The following is a 22,929-nucleotide window of genomic DNA, read 5'->3' on the forward strand; positions in this document are numbered from 1 at the left end:
ATGACATGTTAGAATGGGTGTCAGAATAATCAGCACTAGCTTGCAGTGTAGTTTCTAAATCTACGTTCCATTTTTAGTGATTACTCAAAATCTATTGCAAATATAAATGTTGACTGGTCAGTAACATACAGGCAGTGGCGGTCCTAGCCTGTTTGGTGCCCCGGGCGAACACTCCCTCTGGCGCCCCCCCCCCCCCCCCCCCCCCCCCCACACACACACACACACACACACACACAACTTATTAAGGATTGTACATTAACATAAAACTGTTGTCGGAACCATACTGTATTTCACCAGAGAAACATACACATATGAAGAGACAGATATGCATGGTATGCAAACGGCTACCAAAAAGCCATCATAATTCGTCATACAATGAGAACAGGACAAATCAACAATTAACAATGACTAATTAATATTAAAATCTGTAACATAAGGTATTTTTTTGGAGTTTATTCTGTAACTGTTGCTATTTTTACCAATTCTTCTTGGTGCAACTGTAACCCACATAATTTCCTTAGGGATTAATAAAGTATTCTGACTGATTGTTTCAGGATGAGCTGCCATAATCCAATGACACATCTGCTTACCTGTATCTTTTGCTCGTTTCTCCTCCTTTTCTATTTTTTCTAAACTGAGCACCTGATGGCTTTGAACTTTTCCTGTCCATCTTCCATTGGTTTTAATTTTACACTCCATGAACAGCCATCCCCCAACTCGAGGATCACCACAACATAACCTAACACACCTACACCTTAGTTCACAGATTCACTTTGTCTAAGGTGCATTTCTGGGATTTCACACAACCCAGGATTCAAATCGTGAATACATAATGGGCTTGGATTTACATCATTATGAATGAAATGTGCTCTATTTGAAAGCAGCCCCCCCCCCCCTTTCAACGGGTTGTGTGTGAGACCTTAAATCATCAAACTGTAAATTATAAATTTTAAATTGTTATTGATCCCTTTACCCCGAGTCCTAAAGTGTATATTTATTTTCTTACTCTTCTTATATTTATTGTTTTCTTGCTGTAATTGGAGCCTCGTCGTCTTGTCTCTCTATATACTGGACTGTATGTAGCGGAGATGACAATAAAGTTTACTTTGACTTCAGCAGCGAGCAGGCGCACCGAGCAAATTATAAGTCTGTATCATGATGTCTGGTGTTTTCGTGTTTGTTTTGTTTTTATTTTGTTTACTTTGCGAGTTGGTTATTAGACGCTGCTCCAGCCAGTCAGAGAATCCCCCGCCGCCCCGCCCTCTCCTCCCTGTGCGGCAAGCAGCAGGCACCTCGCAAACGGAGGGCGCCCTTACTGCCAGCAAATGGGCAATAGAAAACCGATTGGTGCCTGTACCATTCCCAATATGTGCTGGCTGACGTCGGGGCAGCATGAGTACGAGCATTTTTTTATTTATTTTTTTTGCCGATGCCCGTGATGCCGCCCCCCACCACGATGCCGCTCCGGGCAACCGCCCGTGTCGCCCGTATCAAAAACTGCATACAGGTGACACACACTGAATGTAACGCTTTCAACAAATCCAAACAGACAAACCAACATCGCCCTTGCATGAGGATGCTGAGCATGATAGAAAAGGACAAAATAATTGGTTTTCGTTTGCCCACTTGCTGAGGAGTTGGGTAAAATGCAGACATGTACAGATACATACCCTGTGGTCATAATGAGAGATGAATGTGAATTGTACAGTCTACCCATTCCGGGTACTCCCAGTATTTCATTAACTGAACCTGTTCAACAAGTATGAGTGTTTCTAATCACCGTGTCCAGGCCCATCAAAAGAACTACAGGTCCCATCAGGTATACTTCTGCTGTGGTTGGCCCCCTGCCCCTAGAAGCTCTAAGGACCAGCAGGGGGAGCCGTGCAGCTCCAGAGAGCTCAGCTCTGCCTTGGAGCAGCATGTGAACCATGTAATTATACACGTAATGTTATATAAATGACAGTGACTTGACTTTGGTTAACACAAAAGGCCTATATTCAGGCATTTTCACAGTTCATGCTTGAGGTCTATTTGTTCACTTATAATAAAATAAACACATTTAAATGGGCCAAATATATTATTTGAATGTCTAAATATACGATATGGGTAAGATAATGTTGCTGAAAAAGATGTTTAATGTGTTTATGTAGATTAGTGGTCTCAGTAAATAGTTTCCTTCCCACACGCATTGATGTTTGCAGTGTTTTCTCTGACAACTGTAAAATACCTCTACAGCATGCTTGACTTTCACACTCAGTGTGTCCAACATGCTAACGTGTGTTAGCATGAGAATAGTGGTGTTTTCACTGTTATGTCTATTTTCTAAATAAAGGGAGCAATGTACTTAACATAGAGGAGAGAAACTGAAACACAAGTTTTGGTCCTGTAACGTTAGTATGGTATATTTAATGATATTATTTAAATATTTGAAAGCAGAACGGGAGGCAGAGTCTTAAGCTTTCAGCCCCCTCTTCTGTGGAACGAGCTTCCAGTTTGGATTCGGGAGACAGACACCCTGTCCCTGAACCCTGGTTCAGCTAAAGGTTTCTTCTAGTTTAAAGGAAGATTTTCTTTCCACTATTGCAAAGGTGCTTGAACAGAGGTGGCCATCTGGCTGTATTAATAAAGGGTCTTTACCTTAGGATACAAAATGGCTTGAGATCACTGTTGCTGTGATTTGGCACTGTATAAATAAGACTGAATTGGAAAATGAGTGATGGAGATCTAGCACTTCTATTTTTTGAATGTTTAATTAAAGTATTAATGTTTGGAATAGTTAGAGCTTTGTCATCATGGAGCTGAACAACATGTGTGTGGTTAGATTTAGGCACCAAAATAATTGGATAGGTTTCCCAGAGATTATAGTTGAGGGTAAAATCCATTTTTCAATATAAACCAAAGGCTAAGAAGACTAACTTCTTTTCAACAAGATTCTTCGTCTATGCTTTTTACTTGAATTGAAGGAAAAACATTTAAAAGCATTGGAGACTCTCCAAAGATATTCTGCAGGCAGAGTGGGAACATCGGGAGCGTACAGGGAGACGAAACACTAACATGCATTTGCAGTGAGGCCACACAATGCAGAAGTCAAGCTTCATGTATGTCACATCACATCCAGTGCCATTTTATAGGTATTAATTTAATAACTCAGAAAGACAAAAAAAATCAATTATTAAACTTTGTTAAGTTTCATTTTCTCTGTTTGACACACATGTAAACACATTTGTAGTTCTAACATATTACGTTTGACTAAAGTCTTAATTATTAAACAAAATCAAATGTATATAAAAAAGCACACAACCAAGATTTTCTGTCACCTATCAAACATGAAACAGTCCATCTAATGTTTTATATCATTAACTCCAAAACTGAAAGAGACGTGTGGGCAAAAAGAAAAAAAAGGTTCAAAACTCTATTTCCCGTAATAAATAAGGAGAGGGTTCTATATAGTGATTCCATATACTTAACCCGGCTTTTTTCTGTTACAAAATGACACTTGGTTCATTTTGAATGCCTACTGGGATGTCATTTTTACTAGTGACCAACAGTTTGCTGTGCTACAGATCAAGCCCATGGTAACTCTGTGTGAAAGCCCCTACACTGTGGATTACTGGCTCTAACATTAATGGATGAAATATCTAAAACATGGACAACAGTGGTCCCTACATGAACAAACTTTCAAAGATCAGGGTCATCCCCCCTCAGGGTGTTGAATTCTTCCGGGGCTGAGTACTTGTCAGATCCCTGACCTGCTGTCTGGCGGAAGCCCGCTGCAATCTCATCAAAAGTGCAGCCCTTAGTTTCTGGAACCTTGAAGTAGGTGAAGACGAAGAAGCCGAGCAGCAAGATGGTGAAGATGATGAAGACGTAGGGGCCACAGAGTTGCTGGATTAAAGGGAAAGGCTCAATTCTGTTGTTGTTGCAGACAACAAGCTAATAATTACATTATACATTATACATTTTATATATATATATATATATATATATATATATATATATATATATATGTGTGTGTGTGTGTGTGTGTGTGTGTGTGTGTGTGTGTGTGTGTGTGTGTGTGTGTATGAATTGGAGCTATAGAAATTGAAATACAAATGGTCCGCAAGACACTCACAGAACAGGACTTTCCTAGACCGGTGCTGAGAGTGTATTGCTTGAATACCAAATTTATTTAAAAAAAAAAAATTGGCTCTTTGTCTTTTAAGGGCAGTCAATTCAAACTGAATTGTGAATTCTGATTGGATCTTCTGTTAGAGTGCATATTTACAGAGTTTTTATGTTCACCGGATTATACCTGTAGCCAACTGAATCTGTTGTTGTCTAATCCATGGAGCAAAAGCACTCAGTTGTACAACTGAAAATAGGAGCCCCAAAACAAACAAACAAAATTTTAAATAAAAGCTGTCTTACCTCAATGTACTGGAAGCACATCCCCACTAAGAAGTTGGCAGACCAATTGGAGAAACCAGCAACTGCAATGGCAGCAGGACGGGGCCCTTGGCTGAAGAGTTCAGCCACAATAAACCATGGGATGGGGCCAGGGCCAATTTCAAAAAAGGCTACAAAACTGAAGATGGCCACAATGCTAATGTAAGACATCCACTTTAGCTGGTCCTTAGAGAAAAGCATATCACAGAAAATGATCAGTTTCATGGTCTATTTTTTTTACATGGTCAGATTTTTATTACTCTTGATCTACAGCAGGGGTCCCCAATCCCAGTCCACGAGGGCCGGTGTCCCTGCAGGTTTTAGATCTCACCCTGGGTCAACACACCTGAATCACATGGTTAGTTCATTACCAGGCCTCTGGAGAACTTCAAGACATGTTGAGGAGGTAATTTAGCCTTTAAATCAGCTGTGATGGATCAGGGACACATCTAAAACCTGCAGGGACACCGGCCCTCGTGGTATGGGATTGGGGACCCCTGATCTACAGTAACATTGTAGCACTCCTACCCTTTAATTCAAAAGGCCTGCTTTCAGTAATGGTGACCACAAACACTTACCAACAATGCCATGGCCACGGTTAGAAAAACTGCTGAAACGGCCATTCCCATCAGACCAATGAGGTAAAGGGGTCTCCTGCCCATACGCTCCACCACAAACAACTACAAGACATACAGATGTTACAAAATGACAACATAAACCAAACATAATACCAGTATTCACAGTGGAGGTAATATCAATGGATCATAACTGTAATCCATTAATAAAAAATTTAATATTTAAAATGCCCAAAGGAAACCATCATAAAAACAGTAATATAATCATCTACTGTTCAACAGTACTTAAAAAATCCCCCAAAATATATGGAATAAAACTTAAAACTCATAAAACTCAGTGCAACATGATGTACCCACAACCCACGCAGCCAGTCCAGGCACTGGCAAAGATGGTAGCAGAGCTAGCCTCTATGCAGCAGAGCAGGTGGTGGTGAACCAGCACCAGCTTGAGATGCTACGTTCAGTCCAGTATTCTGTGTTGCTGAGAGGAATATATAGCGTTCTAGTAAGATGCCAAGGGGGTTCACGAGAGCCACAAGTGGACTTGGGCTTCACGCAAACCTTAATTCACCAAACCACAGATAGGACATGTCATGCCTGTGCTGCGCTCAGTGACTCGAGGTCATCGGACACTGACTCCAGCATATAATGACTCCATTATATGTTATAATGTTACACATTAAAAGCACAAGATTGTGCCAGAACTTCTGTGATGCCATATTTCATTTAATAAAATCAGATTTCCTTTCTCTTATTCATTGGGTAGTTTCACTTGGTGTTGGCTCTCTCTGCGACACAGTGTCACTTCCTGTTCCTGTTGCAATGCACAGTGGTGTTTTGTGTTGTTTATCTGTGTAGCCCATTTCATTGAAACTTTTAGATAACATCTTATTTCATATTATCCATCCATCAATCCATCCATCCATCCATCCATTAATCTTCTTCCACTTATCCGGGGCTTGGTAGCGGGGCAGCAGCCTAAGTAGAGAAGCCCAGACCTCCCTCAACCCCAGCCACCTCCTCTAGCTTGTCCGGTGGAACACTAAGGCAGCGGTCCCCAACCCCCGGGCCTCAGACCGGTACCGGTCCGTGAGTCGTTTGGTACCGGGCCGCGAGAGTTGAGGCTCAGGTATGAAATGTATAGTTTTCAGGGTTTTTATCGGTTTTCAGCGTTATTTTGTTATCGTTTTTATCATTTACTCTGTTTTCCTGGGTCTTTTCACGTGTGTTATGAATAAATTTTCTTTTTTTTCGGTACCGGTACTAGTTTTATTTTGTTGTATTTATCCGCGACACCTTAAAGGCCGGTCCATGAAAATATTGTCGGGCATAAACCGGTCCGTGGCGCAAAAAAGGTTGGGGACCGCTGCACTAAGGTGTTCCCTGGCCAGCCGAGAGATATAATCTCTCCAGTGTGTCTTGGGTGTGCACCGGGTCCCGTCCCGGTGAGACATGCCTGGAACACCGCACCCAGGAGGCGCCCAGGAGCAATGTTCCCTCTAAGCTGCGCGCATGCATAATTGCGCACTGGTGGCACGGTCTCTGCGCACAGAAAATCTAACCTGAATTGAAATTAAAATTAATACTTTAACAATTCTGTTTTGCAGTGATAGTCAGTGAGTGACTGGCTGCTCCAGTATGGGATTAGAACGATGTCACCTTATCCCATAGTCCAGCCAATTATGCGATTCACATTCGTATATAGGCAGCTAATCAACTTCGTCTATGACAGCGTCCTTATGTGCCGACACCGGTGCTTTAGCTAGCAAAGCGGCGTGGCTGATGTGGAGTGAAGCCACGTAAATGACAACGTGTACAACTATTGGAGATGTGAGCAGGACAGACAGAACAATTGACGGAAAATGTGTTGACTTTATACCAGTTTTTAAATTGTGTTGATAGGCCACGTAAAACCAAAGATAAAAATATATGCAATGTTTGGTTTTCTTCCTGAATACTATCATTGTTTATATTTACTGCGGGAAGAAACGGTCAAAGCCAAATCCAAGAAAAACCCCCACCCTTTCCTATTGGTCGTAAAATGTACCATGTCGACCAATCAGAAAATGTTATGGCAACATGGCACATAGTTGTTTAGGGAGGGGGAAGTTTTAGGAGTGACTGCGGTGTTTTGAGATGTGAGAGATTTGCGACATTTAGGGAAAATCTTGTGCAGTTAGTGTGTAGTGTAGTAAATAGTTTTGTTGTGTGTGTCAGAACAATACGGCGACTACTGAATGTTACAGGTGTTACAGGAGTGATACATCTCCTGTTGTCAGGCCTGCAGGTATCAGGCTTTTGATGTTCTCCTTTATCTCATAGTGGACAGAAATTATTTTTGGAGTGACACAAATAATTTGTGTGGCATCAAATTTGATGCAGAACAGCTGATTGTTCTGTAAATAGTTTAAAATGTTTATTTTAAAAAACGCCTTGGCTGCATTTTTAGGTAAACTGCTGCAAAAAACTTTGTTGTTTGCATAACTCAGTTACTTTTTTGAAGAAGTAACTATATAATTAATTGCCCAGCATTGCTCATTATATCTGTATCTATGAAGCGCCTTGAGGCGACGTTTGTTGTGATTTGGCGCTATATAAATAAAATTGAATTGAATTGAATATACTGTATTTTGCAGACAGAGAGCTACAGGACTCTCTCCCAGACCACAGACTCATAATACAAGTCAGAGCTTTATAAAAAAAGAAAGAAAGAAAGAAAGAAAGAAAGAAAGAAAGAAAGAAAGAAAGAAAGAAAGAAAGTTTTGTTTTCAAAATTGGAGTTCAAGTTATTTTTACTTGTAATAGTGTTAACATACTACACAGGTCATGAACAAGATTTTTTTTTAATTCTCATTGTAAGTGGACTAAAGCAGTTAATTAAAAGTAGTCTAACATAAATGTAAATGCTGTAATTTGATTATTTTAATAAACCATGTAACTTGGATGGATTCGATGCGGCGTGTCCACAGTGCACACATCTAATGTTGCTCACAGTGGTCCAAGGGACCGCTCAGGGAGTTAATTAAATTAGAGGAAACATTGCCCAGGAGGCATCCTTGTCAGATGCCTGAACCACCTCAACTGGCTTCTTTCAATGTGGAGGAGCAGCGGCTCTACTCTGGGCCCCTCTCTGGTGACTGAACTTCTCACCCTATCCCTAAGGGAGAAGTCAGCCACCCTTCAGAATAAGCTCATTTCCGCTGCTTGTATCCGCGATATCATTCTTTCGGTCACTACCCACAGCTCCTGACCATAGGTGAGGGTAGGGGCGTAGATCGACCGGTAAATTGAGGGCTTCGCTTTTACGCTCAGCTCTCTCTTCACCACAACAGACCGGTACAGCATCTGCATCACTGCAGCCGCAGCACCAATCCATCTGTTGATCTCCAGTTCCCTTCTTCCCTTCTTAAAAATGGGGACCACCACCCCGGTCTGCAGTCCAGGGGTACTGCCCCTGACCTCTACACAACATTGCAGGGGTGTGTCAGCCAGGACAGCCCTACAACATTCAGAGCCTTCAGGAACTCAGGGCGGACCTCATGCACACCAGGGGCTCTGCCACTAAGGAGTTGTTTAACTGCCTCAGTGACCTCACCCCCCAAAATTGGCAGGTCACCTCCCTCATCCCCAGACTCTGCTTCCTCCTCGTAAGACATGTCAGTGGGATTGAGGAGGTCCTTCCACCGCCCAACAATTTTCGCAGTCGAAGTCAGTAGCGCTCCACCAGCACTATACGCAGTACCGCATACAGCCTCCTGAGTCGCCTGACGGTTTGCCAGGATCTCTTCGAGGCAGTCTGAAAGTCTTTTTCCATGGCCTCTTCGAACTCCTCCCACACCTGAGTATTTGCTTCAGCCACTGCCGGAGCCACATTCCACTTGTCCTATTGGGCTAGCCAAGCCCAATAGGACTCCTTCGTCAGCCTCGTGGCTCCCTTCACCTCTGGTGTCCACCATTTGGTTCAGGGGTTACAACGACAGGCACCAACCACCTTGCGGCCACAGCACAGTTAGCACAGCCTGCTAGGCGTTCACAGCACACCCTCACTATACGTTTAGGTGCACCGGGTCTGTCCAGTGTTCTCCCCCGTCGTCTAATCCAACTCACCACCAGGTGGTGTTCAGTTGACAGATCAGCCCCTCTCTTTACCCGAGTGTCGAGAACATATGGCCGCAGCTCTGGTGATATGATTACAGAATCGATCATCAACCTGCAGCCTAGAGCGTCCTGGTGCCACGTGCACTTTGGACACTCTTATGTTCGAACATGGTGTTCGTTATGGCCAAACTGTGGTTTGCACAGAAGTGCAATAACAAAACATCACTTGGGTTCAGATCACGCCCCTCCAGTTCTCGCTGTCGTTACCCACGTGAGCATTGAAGTCCCCCATTAGGACAACAGGCGGAGCATCTTCCAGCACCCCACCCAGGGACTCTAAAAAGGCTGGGTACTCTGAGCTGCCACTCAGCGCATAAGCGCAGATGACAGTCAGGACCTGTTCCCCGACCCAAAGGTGCAGGGAACAAACCCTCTCATCCACCGGGAGGAACCCCAACATACAGGCAGTAAGCCAAGGAGATATTAAAATACCAGGGGACTGGTTCCAGAGCCCAAGCCATGCGTTGAGGTGAGCCTGACTATATCTAGCCAGGAACATTCAACCTCACGGACTAACTCAGGCTCCTTCCCCACCAGAGAGGTGACATTCCATGTCCCAAATGCCAGTCTTGGATCAGTCCACCAGGGCCTCCACTCCTGGCCGCTGCCCACCACACAATGCACACGACCCCCTATGGCGCCTCCTGCAGGTGGTGGACTTGCAGGAGGATGGCGCCTTTAAATAACATGTATTTTTATTATTATTGTTATTATTATAGTTTAATCTTCATGTGCCTTATTCAAAGCACACTCTCTGTTGAATCTATCTAATATTCACAGTATTCATTCACTGTGACTTTAGGGATTTGTCAGCTTAGCTTAGTTCATAACCAACTAGCTAGCTGCACTTTCCTGCTCAGTGTGTTACATGTTTAGGTACTCAGCCTTCCTTAGTATAAATGATACATTTAATAAATGTAGCCAGTTTACAGCTCTGGAGGCTAAAAAGAACACCGCGGTATACCAAAATCTTTTCTCTTCCTTAATCATTTTTCCCAGCTATCCACCTGGTATTGGTTTAGGTCTTCCACGAGAATTCCTTCCTCCTGTGTGTTTTTCCAACATTGCTCAGTATTAGCTCTTCATGGGTCTGCTCTTGTACTATTGTTCCCATGCAGCTGGGACTGTACCCTGGATAGGTCTTTGGAGGACAGGCTATTTATTCTTTTGACCTCTGGTATTTTGTTTGGCAGTTTATAGATCCTCAGTTATGTACAGTTATGTATCTTATTCATACAGGACCTGTTTTCTAATGATACTGTTGCACACCTCTGTTAGCCGCCTACCCTCCGACCGAGATTCTCTCATTCTGGAATATAAAATTCCCCTCTCGTCCCTGTAGGCAGTCTATCCTTAAGGCCTGGGTCCTCTACCAGAGGCCTGGGAGCTTGTGCAGTATTTTAGCTGTTCCTAGGATATATATAGGATTTATATATGTATATATACATAGAGCTTATTTTTTTGTTTCAACTTGTTCTTTTGCAACTTACAGAAACAACTGTGAATGCAGTGTTGACCACTCCTGTGCCGATAGTTGCATAGACAGGCTGGGACACGCCTGCTCGCTCAAAGATCATAGTTGAGTAGTAGAACACCTACAGAAGATGACAGACACAAGACACAGGTGCGATACTTGAACTTTATATCTTTCTGTGCATGAATTTCTTCTCTACACCTTGCACTTCAACTCGAATGCACTGTTAATGAATAATGATTTCAAGAACATGAGTTATGACTAATCATTTTAGTAGTAGTAGTAGTACAGTAGTAGTAGCAGTAGTTCATGTTACTAAATAGGATCTCATTACTTAATGGTCGTTAAAGTTATTGTTTAGGTCATTTGTAATCTATGTAGCTTAAGAGATGTAAAACATTTTATCTTATACCCTTTGTTTTATACTCGATGGCATTCACTACAATAGAATGCACAAGTTCTCTTTTGCTCATTTGACTTACAGCATTGATACCAGACAGTTGCTGTGACAGCTGCAGCATGATGGCAACAAAGATGGGCTGGCGGTACACGGGGGAGCGGAAAAGTTCAGGGATGGTCACCTTCTTTTCCTTCATCATCTGCTGGCTCTCCTCCTTCATCTCCTCCATTTCCTCACTCACGTCATCAGTACCCCGTAGTTTAATTAGGACTGGAAGACAGTAGTTATTTCTATGATGTTATGTTACAACTGTCTAGCAGTATATTAGATGGTTTTGGCAGAAATTGTGTGGATAAAAGAAGATTTATTTGTGTAACTTGAGATATAGGTGTTGTTTACAATGAGTCTCTATTGTGTATTTGAGTGTCTATGTGTGTATTCTTCTGTGTTTATTCTAATGAATAGCAATTTTTAGTTTTAGACATTGGGAGTCAGGACATTTGAGAACATGCCTGCCTCTTTGTACTGTAATCTATAATCCCCAAATGTTCCTGTTTGATTGCATTTGATTTTTTCGTCGTCTCTCATGACAGTGTGTTCATCTTACCGCCGCGGGCTTTGTTCTCCTCGTTGCAGTTGATGAGGAGGTATCGGGGGCTCTCAGGACAGAGAGGCAACAGGACACATTGCAGCACAGATGGTAGCAGAGTAAAACCCAGTAGGAGGGGCCATAGGGATGCATTCCCCATGATGGATTCAAGCCCAAAAATCTAAACAATGTATACAATAGACTCCTTATTTGAAAGCCCCTTTCAGACTTGGAATATACACAACAGTAAATTAGTAACGACATCAAATGCTTGAAGTGTCAGCATTTATATATTTTTTAAAAATTAAATTTCCCTCTCGTCCCTGCGGGCGGTCTATCCTTCAAACTCGGGTCCTCTACGAGAGGCCGGGGAGCTTGAGGGTCCTGCACAGTATCTTAGCTGTTTCTGGGTCTGTGCTCTTCTGGATAGAGATCTCCAGTGTTGTTCCTGGGATCTGCTGGAGCCACTCGCCGAGCTCGGGAGTGACTGCATGTAGTGCTCTGATTACCACTGGGACCACATCTTCTCCAGCTCTTCTCTGAGCCCTTGGTACTTCTCAAGCTTCTTGTGTTCCTTCTTCTTAATCTTGCTGTCATTTGGTATCTCTACGTCTATCACTACAGCTGTCTTCTTCTGCTTGTCCACTGAGTTCCTGATGAAGGCTTTTAGGGTCCTGTTGATCTTGTATAGTTCCAGGATCCAGGTATGGGGCATCGAGTCATAGGGCTTCTTGTAATCAATCCTGGCAGTGCATAGGTTGGTCAGTCTTGCAGTCTTGGCTGACTGCTCGGTCTACCAGTAGCTGGTATTTTGTGCCTCTGGTATTCTTACCAATTCCTTTCTCTGCCCTGCTAATGTATTGACCCATGTGCCTATCCAGCTTAGCCACTATGATGCCTGACAAGAACCCCCATGTGGTACTGAGGCAGATTATTGGCTGGTAATTGGATGGGACTGGTTTCTTCTGGGGGTATTTGAGGATCAGGACTGTCCGGCCTTCGGTTAGCCATTCTGGGTGTCTCTCATCCACTAGCAGCTGGTTCATTTCTGCAGCCAGACGCTTGTGGAGTGCAGTCAGCTTCTTCAGCCAGTAGGCGCGAACTATGTCGGGGCCTGGTGCTGTCTGACTCTTCATATTGGAGAATCTTGGGTGTCTGCCAGTGTGATGGTTACTGGACCCTGTTCAGGGAGTTTGCTGTGGTCTTCTCTTAGATCCACTAGCCACTGAGCATTGCTGCTATGTGTTGCGTCCTTCTCCCATATGCTCTTCCAGTATTGTCCCATCTCCAACCTTGGTGGTGCTGTTCTACTGTTTACCTGGAAGTTACTAAAATTATCTACAGTATAGTTGTGTCTTATCCTGTAGAAACTGCAGTGTTGTCAATGCGTTGCCAGGCCTTCACTGCAGCTGTCTTGTTTGTTGGCATCTGTGCCTTCATTTTGTCTTCATTAACTAGAAAGCACAATCTATTGGATTGAAATCAGGTGACTCTCTTGGTCATAGCGAATACAGTTTCTTTGCCTTGAATAACACTTGGGTGGCTTTTGCGGTCTACACTGCGAAACAATGCACGTGGATAATGAATATTTTTACAGCATTTAGCTGAATGTGAGCAGAGTATAGCCCTGTAACACTGGACTCTCCTGTGGTGGTGTGCAGAGTGTACAGAGGCAAAAATCACAAAAAATATGTCATTATCTAGGAACTTATGAAAGTGATTATACGCATTATTAATCAACTGTTACTCAAACTGGTAAATGGTGGGAGTATTTGTGGTTAAAAATGTAAGGCTCTCACCTGTGCCATGAGAATGCCGATCACTACACCAAGCTGATGCAGCGTTCCTAATGTTCCCCGGAGAGATGTGGGTGAGATTTCCTCAATGTACATGGGCACAAAACCAGTGGACAGGCCAGAATAGACACCCACAATTAAACGTCCAATAACGAGCATCTCAAAGGAAGCAGCCAATTTGGAGAATCCCATAAATATTGCAGAAATGAATGCAAGCACATTGGCCATGAGCATGGAGTTCCTCCTTTAAAAAATAATTTACCATAAATGCTCTTTAATAAGAAAACTTTAAAAAAAATTTAATTTTTAAATTTAATTTTAAAAAAAATATGGATGTATATAGATCTTGTTAGCAACGGAGAGAGTCATACCTGCCAAAGCGGTTAACAAAGAGACCGACAGAAAAGGAGCCAAACATCCCTCCCACAGAGAAGATGGCCACAGAGAGAGACCACAGAGCTGTTAGAGTGGTCTGAGGGATGGGCTCTGAAAACCTGCTGCTCCATGTCTCATTGTAGAAGCTCTCAATGATCTAAAACATAAAACAGTACGCAGTAACAGTCTTATTGTAAGACACATAAAGACAGATTAAAGTAAAGTGAAGTAGCTCTTATGTACACAACAGCACTTTAATCCCAACTTTTGCTTAGTGACCCTTGGTGATTTAATACTTTACGCTCAGGGTGAAATACGAAGACAAATATTGGATACACTGCGTTGTCATTTAATTTCCAGAGTCTAATATTTCCAACTCTTTCAGACTTCATGACTTGGGTGGTCTTTAACTTTCTCTCCAGAACTTTCATCAACAGGTCATATGTAAGAGTAATACAGTCAGTCATTATCCTTCTGATACCATTCTAACTTGGTGAACATGATACCTCATGCGCATGTATGTAGCTACATTCATGTCACGGCCTGCAAAGGCAGACCGTGTGGAGTGTGTGAGGAGGACTAGGTGCAGACGCAGACGAGGAGCCAAAACTAAACTTGAACAAAAAGCGAGCCTTTATTTTGGGGTTGAAACTCACAAACATAAAACACAACAAACAAAATGAGGGAAAATCTAAACACACACTGGGAAAACCATGACTTTTACTATGACTGAAACAAGATAATGACTATGAGAACTGTGACATGATGGAGGTAACGCAGAACACAGATACAGAACAAAGGAAGACAGAGGACTTAAACACACACATAAGGTTATTAGGGGAAATGGAGGCACATGGAAAAACAGCTGACAAGAATGAACCTAATGATGCCACAGTGGAAGTGAAACTAAAACAATGAACATGGACCCCAAGACCCCCTCAAAGTAAAACAGGAACCATAAAAAGACGCAGACATGACATGACAGATTAGATACACTAACCAATAAGGGAGACTAAAACACAGGGGTGAGCCACAAGGGGAACCTGATAAACCATGAACTGTAACCTAGGTGTGGCAGAATTTAGCTAGATAAGCTGAAATGAAGAACACAAATGAATAACAAAATACAAAGAAACTCACAAACACTGGGACCCAGTGACAATTTAAAGATGATTTTTCTTCAGCCTTAACCTCCTAAGACCCAAAGTCTTCCACAGCATGCATTTTTAATTTCTTTTTGATATTTGGGCATATTGGGGCCCGATAAATGTAAAAACAAAGAATTACCAGATTTTTTTTTTTTTTACCTGATTTTTGTTTCTAAGAAAAATGAGAGCCACAAATGAGGATATTCGTTTAAAATTTCGATAGAACAGTGGCAGTATAATGTCCTTGCAAGTGGATATCAGGCCATTGTAGAGCAAAATTGAGTATTTTGGTCTAAATAACCCAAAATGTGATGTCCAAATATGTGGACGCAGGGTTCTAGGAGGTTAAAGCAGTTCTGGCTAAATGTCAGGTAACTCAGGAGGGGTGCTCTACTCACACTGTATAGTATAGGCACCGCGGACTTCAACCGAGGATCAGTGGTACAGTAAAATCAGTGGTATGGAAGGAATACTTCTTCTTCTTCATTTAATCCTTAGTTATATTTATTATCTGTCTCTCTTGCACAGTTGTAGAATTCTTCCTGTTAAAGAGCGTTTTTCCTTCCCACTGTTGCCAAGTGCTTGCTCAAAGTGGGTTTACTGACCATTGCAGTTTTCTCTGTATTAATGTAGGGTCTTCACCTTACAATATGAAGCACCTTGGGGCAACTGTTGTGTTTTGGTGCTATATGATTGGGATTGAATTCAGTCTGACTTGTTTACAGTGAGTCTTTGTCACCACTTTGTTCAGAATTTTTATGGGTAGAATTTGTAGGTGGAGCCAAGTGGCAGCAGGCTTCTACTTTGGTAGACGCCTTCTACAGGATCTTGTGGCTGCTTTTTGTAGATGACATGGTTCTCTTGCCTTAACCAGGTGGTGGCTTGAAGCAGCGGGAAAGAGAATCAGCACCTCCAAATGTGACTCCATGGTTCTCAGCAGGAAAAGGGTAGAATGCCCACTCAGGGTCGGGAAGTTGTTGGCTCATGTGGAGAAGTTTAAGTATTTCTGGTTCTTGGTCACATGTAAGGGGGGAGGTAATGAGATTCCACACCACTGCAGATTTGAGTGCTTTTCTGGTCTGTTGAGATGAAGAGCGCTGAGTAAAGCTGTCAATTTACCGGTCACTCTATGTCCCTACTCTCACTGATGGCATCAAGCTCTGGGTAATGACCGATAGAATCGGATTGCAGATACACACAGTAAAAATTAGTTTTCTGCAATCAGCGTTAGAGATAAGGTGAGAAGTTCAGTCATTCAGGAGAGACCCAGAGTGTAACATGGTACACTAATGTGCCTGTTTTAATTCATCTCCATATTATTGTGTGAAGTTGCACTGGGTTGGGAGTATGTGTGTGTGTGTGTGTGTGTGTGTGTCACATTTCTGGTGAGCCAATGGCTGTAATGTGGTTGGACTACTAGGCAGGTGTAATTGATTGCACTGATACACTGGTCTACTTATAGCCCACACTACAAACACTGCTGTGTTATTTTGTCTCTCTGTGCAGGTATGTAATGTGATGAAACCGGATATATTTGGGATGGATGGGTTTTGTGCTATGAATTATATAGTGGAGGTGTTATTTTGTCTCTCTGTGCAGGCCAGGGCCTATGATATGCCACAGCTTAAAGGCAGCGGAGTTGCAGAGGCTGGAGTGACCACTGGCTATCTACTTGCAGGGTGGTGGGTCTCAGAGGACAACTGCTAACCCTGTTGAAGTCATCGTGTGGAGTGCAACTGGCATTGTGATTTCATAAAAATGTTCTTTTAAGTCATCGGAGCTTTTCACTATGTGTTAACAGCATTTAACACTGACGCGTTTGTTTGAGATGGGAATGTTTAAGCCACATAAATTAATACATGTGAAAACAGTAAATATACCACATGGATTCAGCTTCAAAACCTTAACTGAAAAAAAAAGAGTTGATCTTCATCAGTGAAACTAACTACTGTATCGCTATTCTAATTCCATTTGTTCTCACACATTTTCAAATATGTATATTTTTTCCTCCTTTACATTCTTCATTCAGACAATGAAACTCTCACATTTTGAGGAGCATTGATGACGCCAGTATTGTAGCCAAACTGAAGCGAGCCAATCACAGCTGTCCCTACTATGATCATCAGCTGGGGCGTCACCTATTGTTATAAGACAGAAAGAGAAGATTGATAATTACTGTTGGAAGAGGAAAAATCCCTTTTTAATCATGTTACAACCCTCCTAAAACTGTGTGTGGGTAAAAAGATCAAATTTGGAGCTCTCTTGAAGCTATTTTTTATTCTATTAACTTTATCACTTGATAACATTCATTTCTCTCGATCATTTTGATTCATGCAAAAGTTACATTTTCTTTTGATATTTTGTAGTTATGTAGCACTTTATTTCTCTAGCTGCAAAACTCGTTCATGCATCAGCACAGCATTTTCAATATATGCCTTTGCTTTGTCTAAGATTCACACACTCACTGATGGATGGATTGTGGAAACATGGTGTACAGTATCTTGCCCAGGTTAATCAGGTTCAGCTACTTTGGTGTTAATGAAATTAACAACAGGTGCACTAGAGGGGCAGCACTGAGACAACTCCCAAAATATGAATACATCTGTCCCTCTTCATATTCTCTGACTATTTTTGATTAGTTTTACATTTGCCTAGGGTCAGTGCAACCACTGGTAGCATGAGGAAACCTGGACCCCACAGAGGTTGAACAGGCAGTTCACCTCCTCCAGGATGGTACAAACAAGGCAAACAAGGTTTGCTGTGTCTCCCTGAACAGACTCAAGAGCATACAGGGGAGCTGGACATGTTCATAGAAGGTAAAAACCCATCAGCAGTACTGGTATCTGCCTCTTTCTGCAAGCAGGAACTGGGTGAGTGCTGCCATAGTCCTACAAAATGACCACCAGAAGGCCAGTAATGTCTCCCACCAACCAGTGACTTCAGTGGTGCCCTGTTCTTTTCACTTTGATTTGTTTTCACTGATCTCATCCATCTGTAGGCTGATACTTTTACCTTCCATTTAACAATATGACATCCTGTGTTTCTTGACTTGTTTTCAAAGTGTTATCAGTGTAGATGAAAGCATTGTATCATTGTGTATGTGACAGGGTGAAGGAAAGAAATTAATAATAATAGTAATTATAATAAAGTTTGTTTTATATAGTTTATATTTATTTGTGTGCTTGCTCTTTCATTTGCAGGGCTATAGCTTCTAAGCTAACTATTATTATAGCTAAGCCTGTAATAAAATTAAAGTCTAATCCCTGTCATGTCAGGAGTGCTGCTTCTGCTGTACAGTCAAATACATCAGCATATATAGTACGAATGTACACAGATCCTATGATGTGTAACACAACTTTACACAAAATTGCATGGCATGCTGTATAAAAGTACTTAAATCCTTAAACGCAGACCATCTTAAAAAACTACTAATCCACATATTAATGCATCAATTTTACTTCTTTACTGACAGTTTAAGACTGATCAAACTTTATTATTTTACATAAATTTTGAATCACTTGTTGTAAAACAGTGTTTATGCAAAACATTTGTAAGACAAAGACTAAATTTATCTTCTGTTGCTACTATCTCACGGTGTAATAAGAAAATGGAAGCACTGCTTACAGCTGTAAGAAAAGGAGTAGAAGTCCTGACTGTGCTGCTGAATTTAGGTCAAACACACCATTAAAACATCCTAATTTTTATATCTGAAGTTATTGTTTCACTCACTATGACATGGTGTCTGCTGTGAAAACGTGCTGCCACATAATGGATTAAACACTGGAGCCTTTTAATTGTATTCCTGACCTATTTCTTTTTTCAACAAACAAAATCTTCATCCTGTATGAATCAAGCAGCAGTTACCTTGCCACTGCACTCCATGGCAGCCCACAAAATCCAAAATCCGGATTGTCAGTAATCAGTCAGGTAATTTACTATCTACAATAAAACAGTGCTCATGATGTTGCCTGCTAGACTTGAGTCCTACATCAGTGTAAACAAATCTTTTTCAGTTCCTTCCTCCATTCACCTGCAGCAGTAAGCAGCTTAGTGACGTCAGCACTAAGTGGATCTTAATGAGCTGCTGAGGTCCCAGCAAAGCAGCACTATCATGATGTTGACATCCTAGGGCTGAAGTCTCAGAGCTGTAATACATTCACTGACTGATTTAGTCTTAGATGCATTTAATAAGTTAAAAAATGAAATTATTCACACATTTTTTTCAATGTACATCTTCTTATAGATGATTAAAAAAATGTAAATACAAATTAAATTTAAAAAAAAAAACCCTAGTGGGGGTTGTCTCTTAAGAGGATTGTTGGCCCACTATTAATCACGAGCCTCGTCACTTGAGCCAAGGAGTGAAAAAGGCGTCTGTAATGATCACCTGAGGTTTCAGGTGAAAACACTGTGAGACCTTGCCTCACCCTGTCATGTGACCTATTAAGGTCAAAACTACACTGTAAGTGGCAGACAGCTGGTGTGGTCAGCCGCCGCGCTGTTCAATGATGGACACTCACAGTGGACACAGAGGAACTCTTTTACTCTTCCATCTGTCTTTTATCTAATTTAGTGAACAGTTCAGATAAAATAGTTACACGTAGATGCTGAAAATGACAGCCTCAGTGTTGAACATACTGTGACTCACTTGGCCTCTCTCAAAGTGTAAATTAGCCCACCCACCTCTCCGATCACACTCTGGCTCTCGTTCTGATAGAAACTGAATATTTAACAGTGTTTCCTGAAAACCGTCTTTTGCATAATCACTTCTTAATAACTTTAAATTTACAATAATGAATTACACTGCAGCGGGGAATACATTATAGGAGATGTCTTTTTGAAAGTGCTGTAACTGAGTGTATGGATGTAATCCCTCCAGTGTTATCTTCTTCATGTGCCAACACAGTGCAGAGCAGCCACCTCAACTCTGCTCTCACAGAGGTCAGCTGTTGTGTTATTAGTGTTACATACATCTGGATACTAACAAAGAAATCCACAAATCACAAGTACTTGACTCCCTGGTGTAACTCGTAAATACATATCTTGAAAAAGATAAGATGGGAATAACCCCGGCTTTGTTTTCAGAGCTTTAGCCAGGCTGACAAATACAGAGGGCCATGTGTGCCAAAATGAATTAAATAAATACATCATGAAGTATTAATTAAATATGGCATCAATTAAAGTATATATAAATAATTAAATAAATATCAGTTAATTTTATTATTAAACATTTAATTAATTATTAATTCATATTAATGAATATTTTCTAGTCTAGAAATTAATGATCTAATCTTCTGGTCAGTCTAACAAGACAGACTCCATGTGTAAAACTGCTCCAACGTTTTTGGAGATGTTCGTTCCCGCTAACATTCAGCTCAGTTTTCAAAACTGCTGCTCCTCACTTCTCAGTGGAGGTAAAACCCAAGGTTTAGCATTTTAACACCTGATTTGTGTGTTTTTTGTTCAATGAGCAGTATGACCTGAGACTAAACCACAGTATCACTCCATCACACGGCAAACACCCCCTATCTTATGGATGTGTAACCCTGTGAAAACGCTTCCTGTTCAATAAAATAGGGCTGGAAGTGAATTTAGTTTCTTATGAAACTATCTTTTCTTATTGGACAAACCTGTTGAGATTAGAACTTTATAGATTTGGCACCTTAAAATCTTTTCAATCATTGTCACACGGATCGAGGGCATCTGTCTCAAAGTGACATCTGTCATAGTCCTGGTCATCTGCAGCAGTCACCCTGGATGTATTTAGGACCTCCTCAGACGTTCGCCAGGTCGTCAGATGTTCTGTACTGCTAAATCGGCCTCTATGCTTGCTTTAAACTCCTCGTAACTTTCTGTGCTAAGTGTTTTGCTCCTTGTGTCTCCTGTCACCGGTGCTTTGGATCACTCCCCACGCTAACCTGTTACTTCCTCAGATTGTCTGAAGCTGGTCTGCTATCTGCTACTACTCACCTGCTGCCTATCCACTGCTCACTGGAAATCCAAAAAGGATCGGAAAGATCACCTACCTGCCCTACCTTCACTCTGAACACAATGGGGTGATGCAGGTGAGACTTTGGAAAGAACGCTTCATGTCTCTTTGAAACCAAAACAATACAATTTGACAGCTTGTGCAGCTATTTGAAGAGCTTGGGAAGCAGGAGTGCTGTTTTGCTGTAAAGGCAGCCATCACAACACTGTCAAATGCAAAAAACACAAAGGTGCTGAAACCCTTAAACACTGTTGTTGTCGTTATTTTCTTTCTAAGAAGAACCATGGTCGAATGACCGATGTCACGAACTAGTCTCCAGTCCTTGACATTGTCCGTGTCTGGGTCTCGTCTGAGTATTATTCTCCAGCTTGTGATTAAAAACATGGATATGAAACACCATGATGCAAACAGCTTATTATTTATTATTATTTGACTCTGCTTCTGCTCTGCTCATGCCAAACTGCTTTAATAAAATATCCTGTAATATCCACCAAAGTCTAAATTGTAGACATTCTCCTTTTAATCATTTGTGAAACAGCAAACCCTGAATATTCATCCTCAGTTTAAATAGCTCCTACAGGTTACTGGAGCCTTTTAAAAGTTACAGAACCTCAGGGCCTGCTGTTCAGGCCACTAAACTGGGCCCAGTTAATTACCAAGTGCACAGGTGTTACTGGCTTTTTCTTTTCTTAACAGACGAGTCAGGGTAGACGACTGGACAACAGAGGTAGTAAATGTTGGGCTCCATCAGGCTCTATACTACTTACTGTTCAAGTCCCACAGGATCGCAGACACACTCATCCCCCTGCCTTTCCAAACGCCTTCGATGCTTGCTCCCTCTTGGGGAACATGGCGGGTCTGAGCCCGCGCTGGAATGGTAGCGCTGGGCAGGATGGCTGCTGCGTTGCTTCGAACTATTCCTCACCCCCTACCCAACCCTGTGGCTTGTCACGTCTTCCATAATGTTGTGCTGTGGACATTCATGTGCTTCTTTTTGTGCAGAGGAGTTTTTTCGTTTCCTGTTCTCATGCTGTCCTCCCAGGAGCCCAGCACAAGTAGAGGTCTCTTTTTTTCCTCTTGTACTTTCCCATTGTAGTGTATATTTCAGTGTTTTTTTCTGTAACGCTACCGATCTCCGACCTGTAACCCCATGTGATATGTGTTGTGTGTGTGTGTGTGTGTGTGTGTGGGGGGGGGGTGTGTCCCATTTCACTGCAGGGCAACCTGCATGTGGCGAATAAAGTCTTGATTGATCAGAGGTTGGGACTTTTTAAACAGAGCCGTCCTGTGTTGGGGGAACACTACAGGCGTAATTTATTATCAGCTCTGATGTTCTGTAGCACTCAAGCTCGCAACCTTTATTACAGTGTTTATATTACAAAGCCTCAGAATATCAGGCTGTTAGAAAGCTAATGAATAGTTAATTTAAACTTACCTATGGATTATCTGCTCATCACTGTAAAACCTCATTAGTTCAGAGAACTTCAAAAAGTATGTAAACTTGTCGCCTTAGAAAAACGGTGAGTTATTTATTCATGTTAAAAAAAGTGGCCCAGGCAATGAACTATTCTTTACTATTCTATTATTCTATATCTACTATTCTATATCTAGTAACCCTCAATATGTTCTTATTTACTGCTTAAGATTGGATCTTAAAGCATCAGTATACAACTTATATAATATTTCACATTTTGAATATGAAGTGAACACTGTTGTGGCAAAGATTTTATTTTTTATCAATAAAAACAGGCAGGTGGGGTTGTTACTAGAGTCACACACATAAAGCAGAATTCATTTATCAGTCACATGTATCAGCGAACATGGACGCTTTCAGAACTAACAGACTGTTAACAGGTTTTTAAACCACTCGATTGGCAGGTTTAAAGGTTTAAAGGCTGACTGATAAAAAAGAAAACATTGTACAAACTTCAAAATCATATTTCTCCGTTTTATTAGACTCTGGCATATATAATATCTTGAGCTTCTTGACTTTCATA

At 41.6% G+C, this 22,929-nt stretch overlaps 1 protein-coding gene across 1 annotated transcript; it reads right to left on the reverse strand.

The window, feature by feature from the left end:
* Positions 1 to 3,678: 3,678 nt before the first annotated feature.
* Positions 3,679 to 18,825, reverse strand: LOC146611166 (solute carrier family 2, facilitated glucose transporter member 1-like). Its single transcript, XM_085345151.1, has 10 exons — positions 18,808 to 18,825; positions 16,989 to 17,081; positions 13,792 to 13,952; positions 13,424 to 13,664; positions 11,643 to 11,805; positions 11,118 to 11,305; positions 10,652 to 10,756; positions 5,007 to 5,108; positions 4,411 to 4,614; positions 3,679 to 3,885 (listed from the first exon to the last, which is right to left on the reverse strand). Exons 1-10 carry the CDS (start codon positions 18,823 to 18,825, stop codon positions 3,679 to 3,681), a joined length of 1,482 nt encoding a protein of 493 aa, XP_085201277.1.
* Between the last annotated feature and the right edge of the window lie 4,104 nt (positions 18,826 to 22,929).

This window comes from Diplotaxodon limnothrissa, linkage group LG20, assembly GCF_057381915.1.
Source record: "Diplotaxodon limnothrissa isolate DT_005_m linkage group LG20, D_limnothrissa_male_GT1.1, whole genome shotgun sequence".
In the NCBI taxonomy this organism is placed as follows: Eukaryota; Metazoa; Chordata; class Actinopteri; order Cichliformes; family Cichlidae; genus Diplotaxodon; species Diplotaxodon limnothrissa.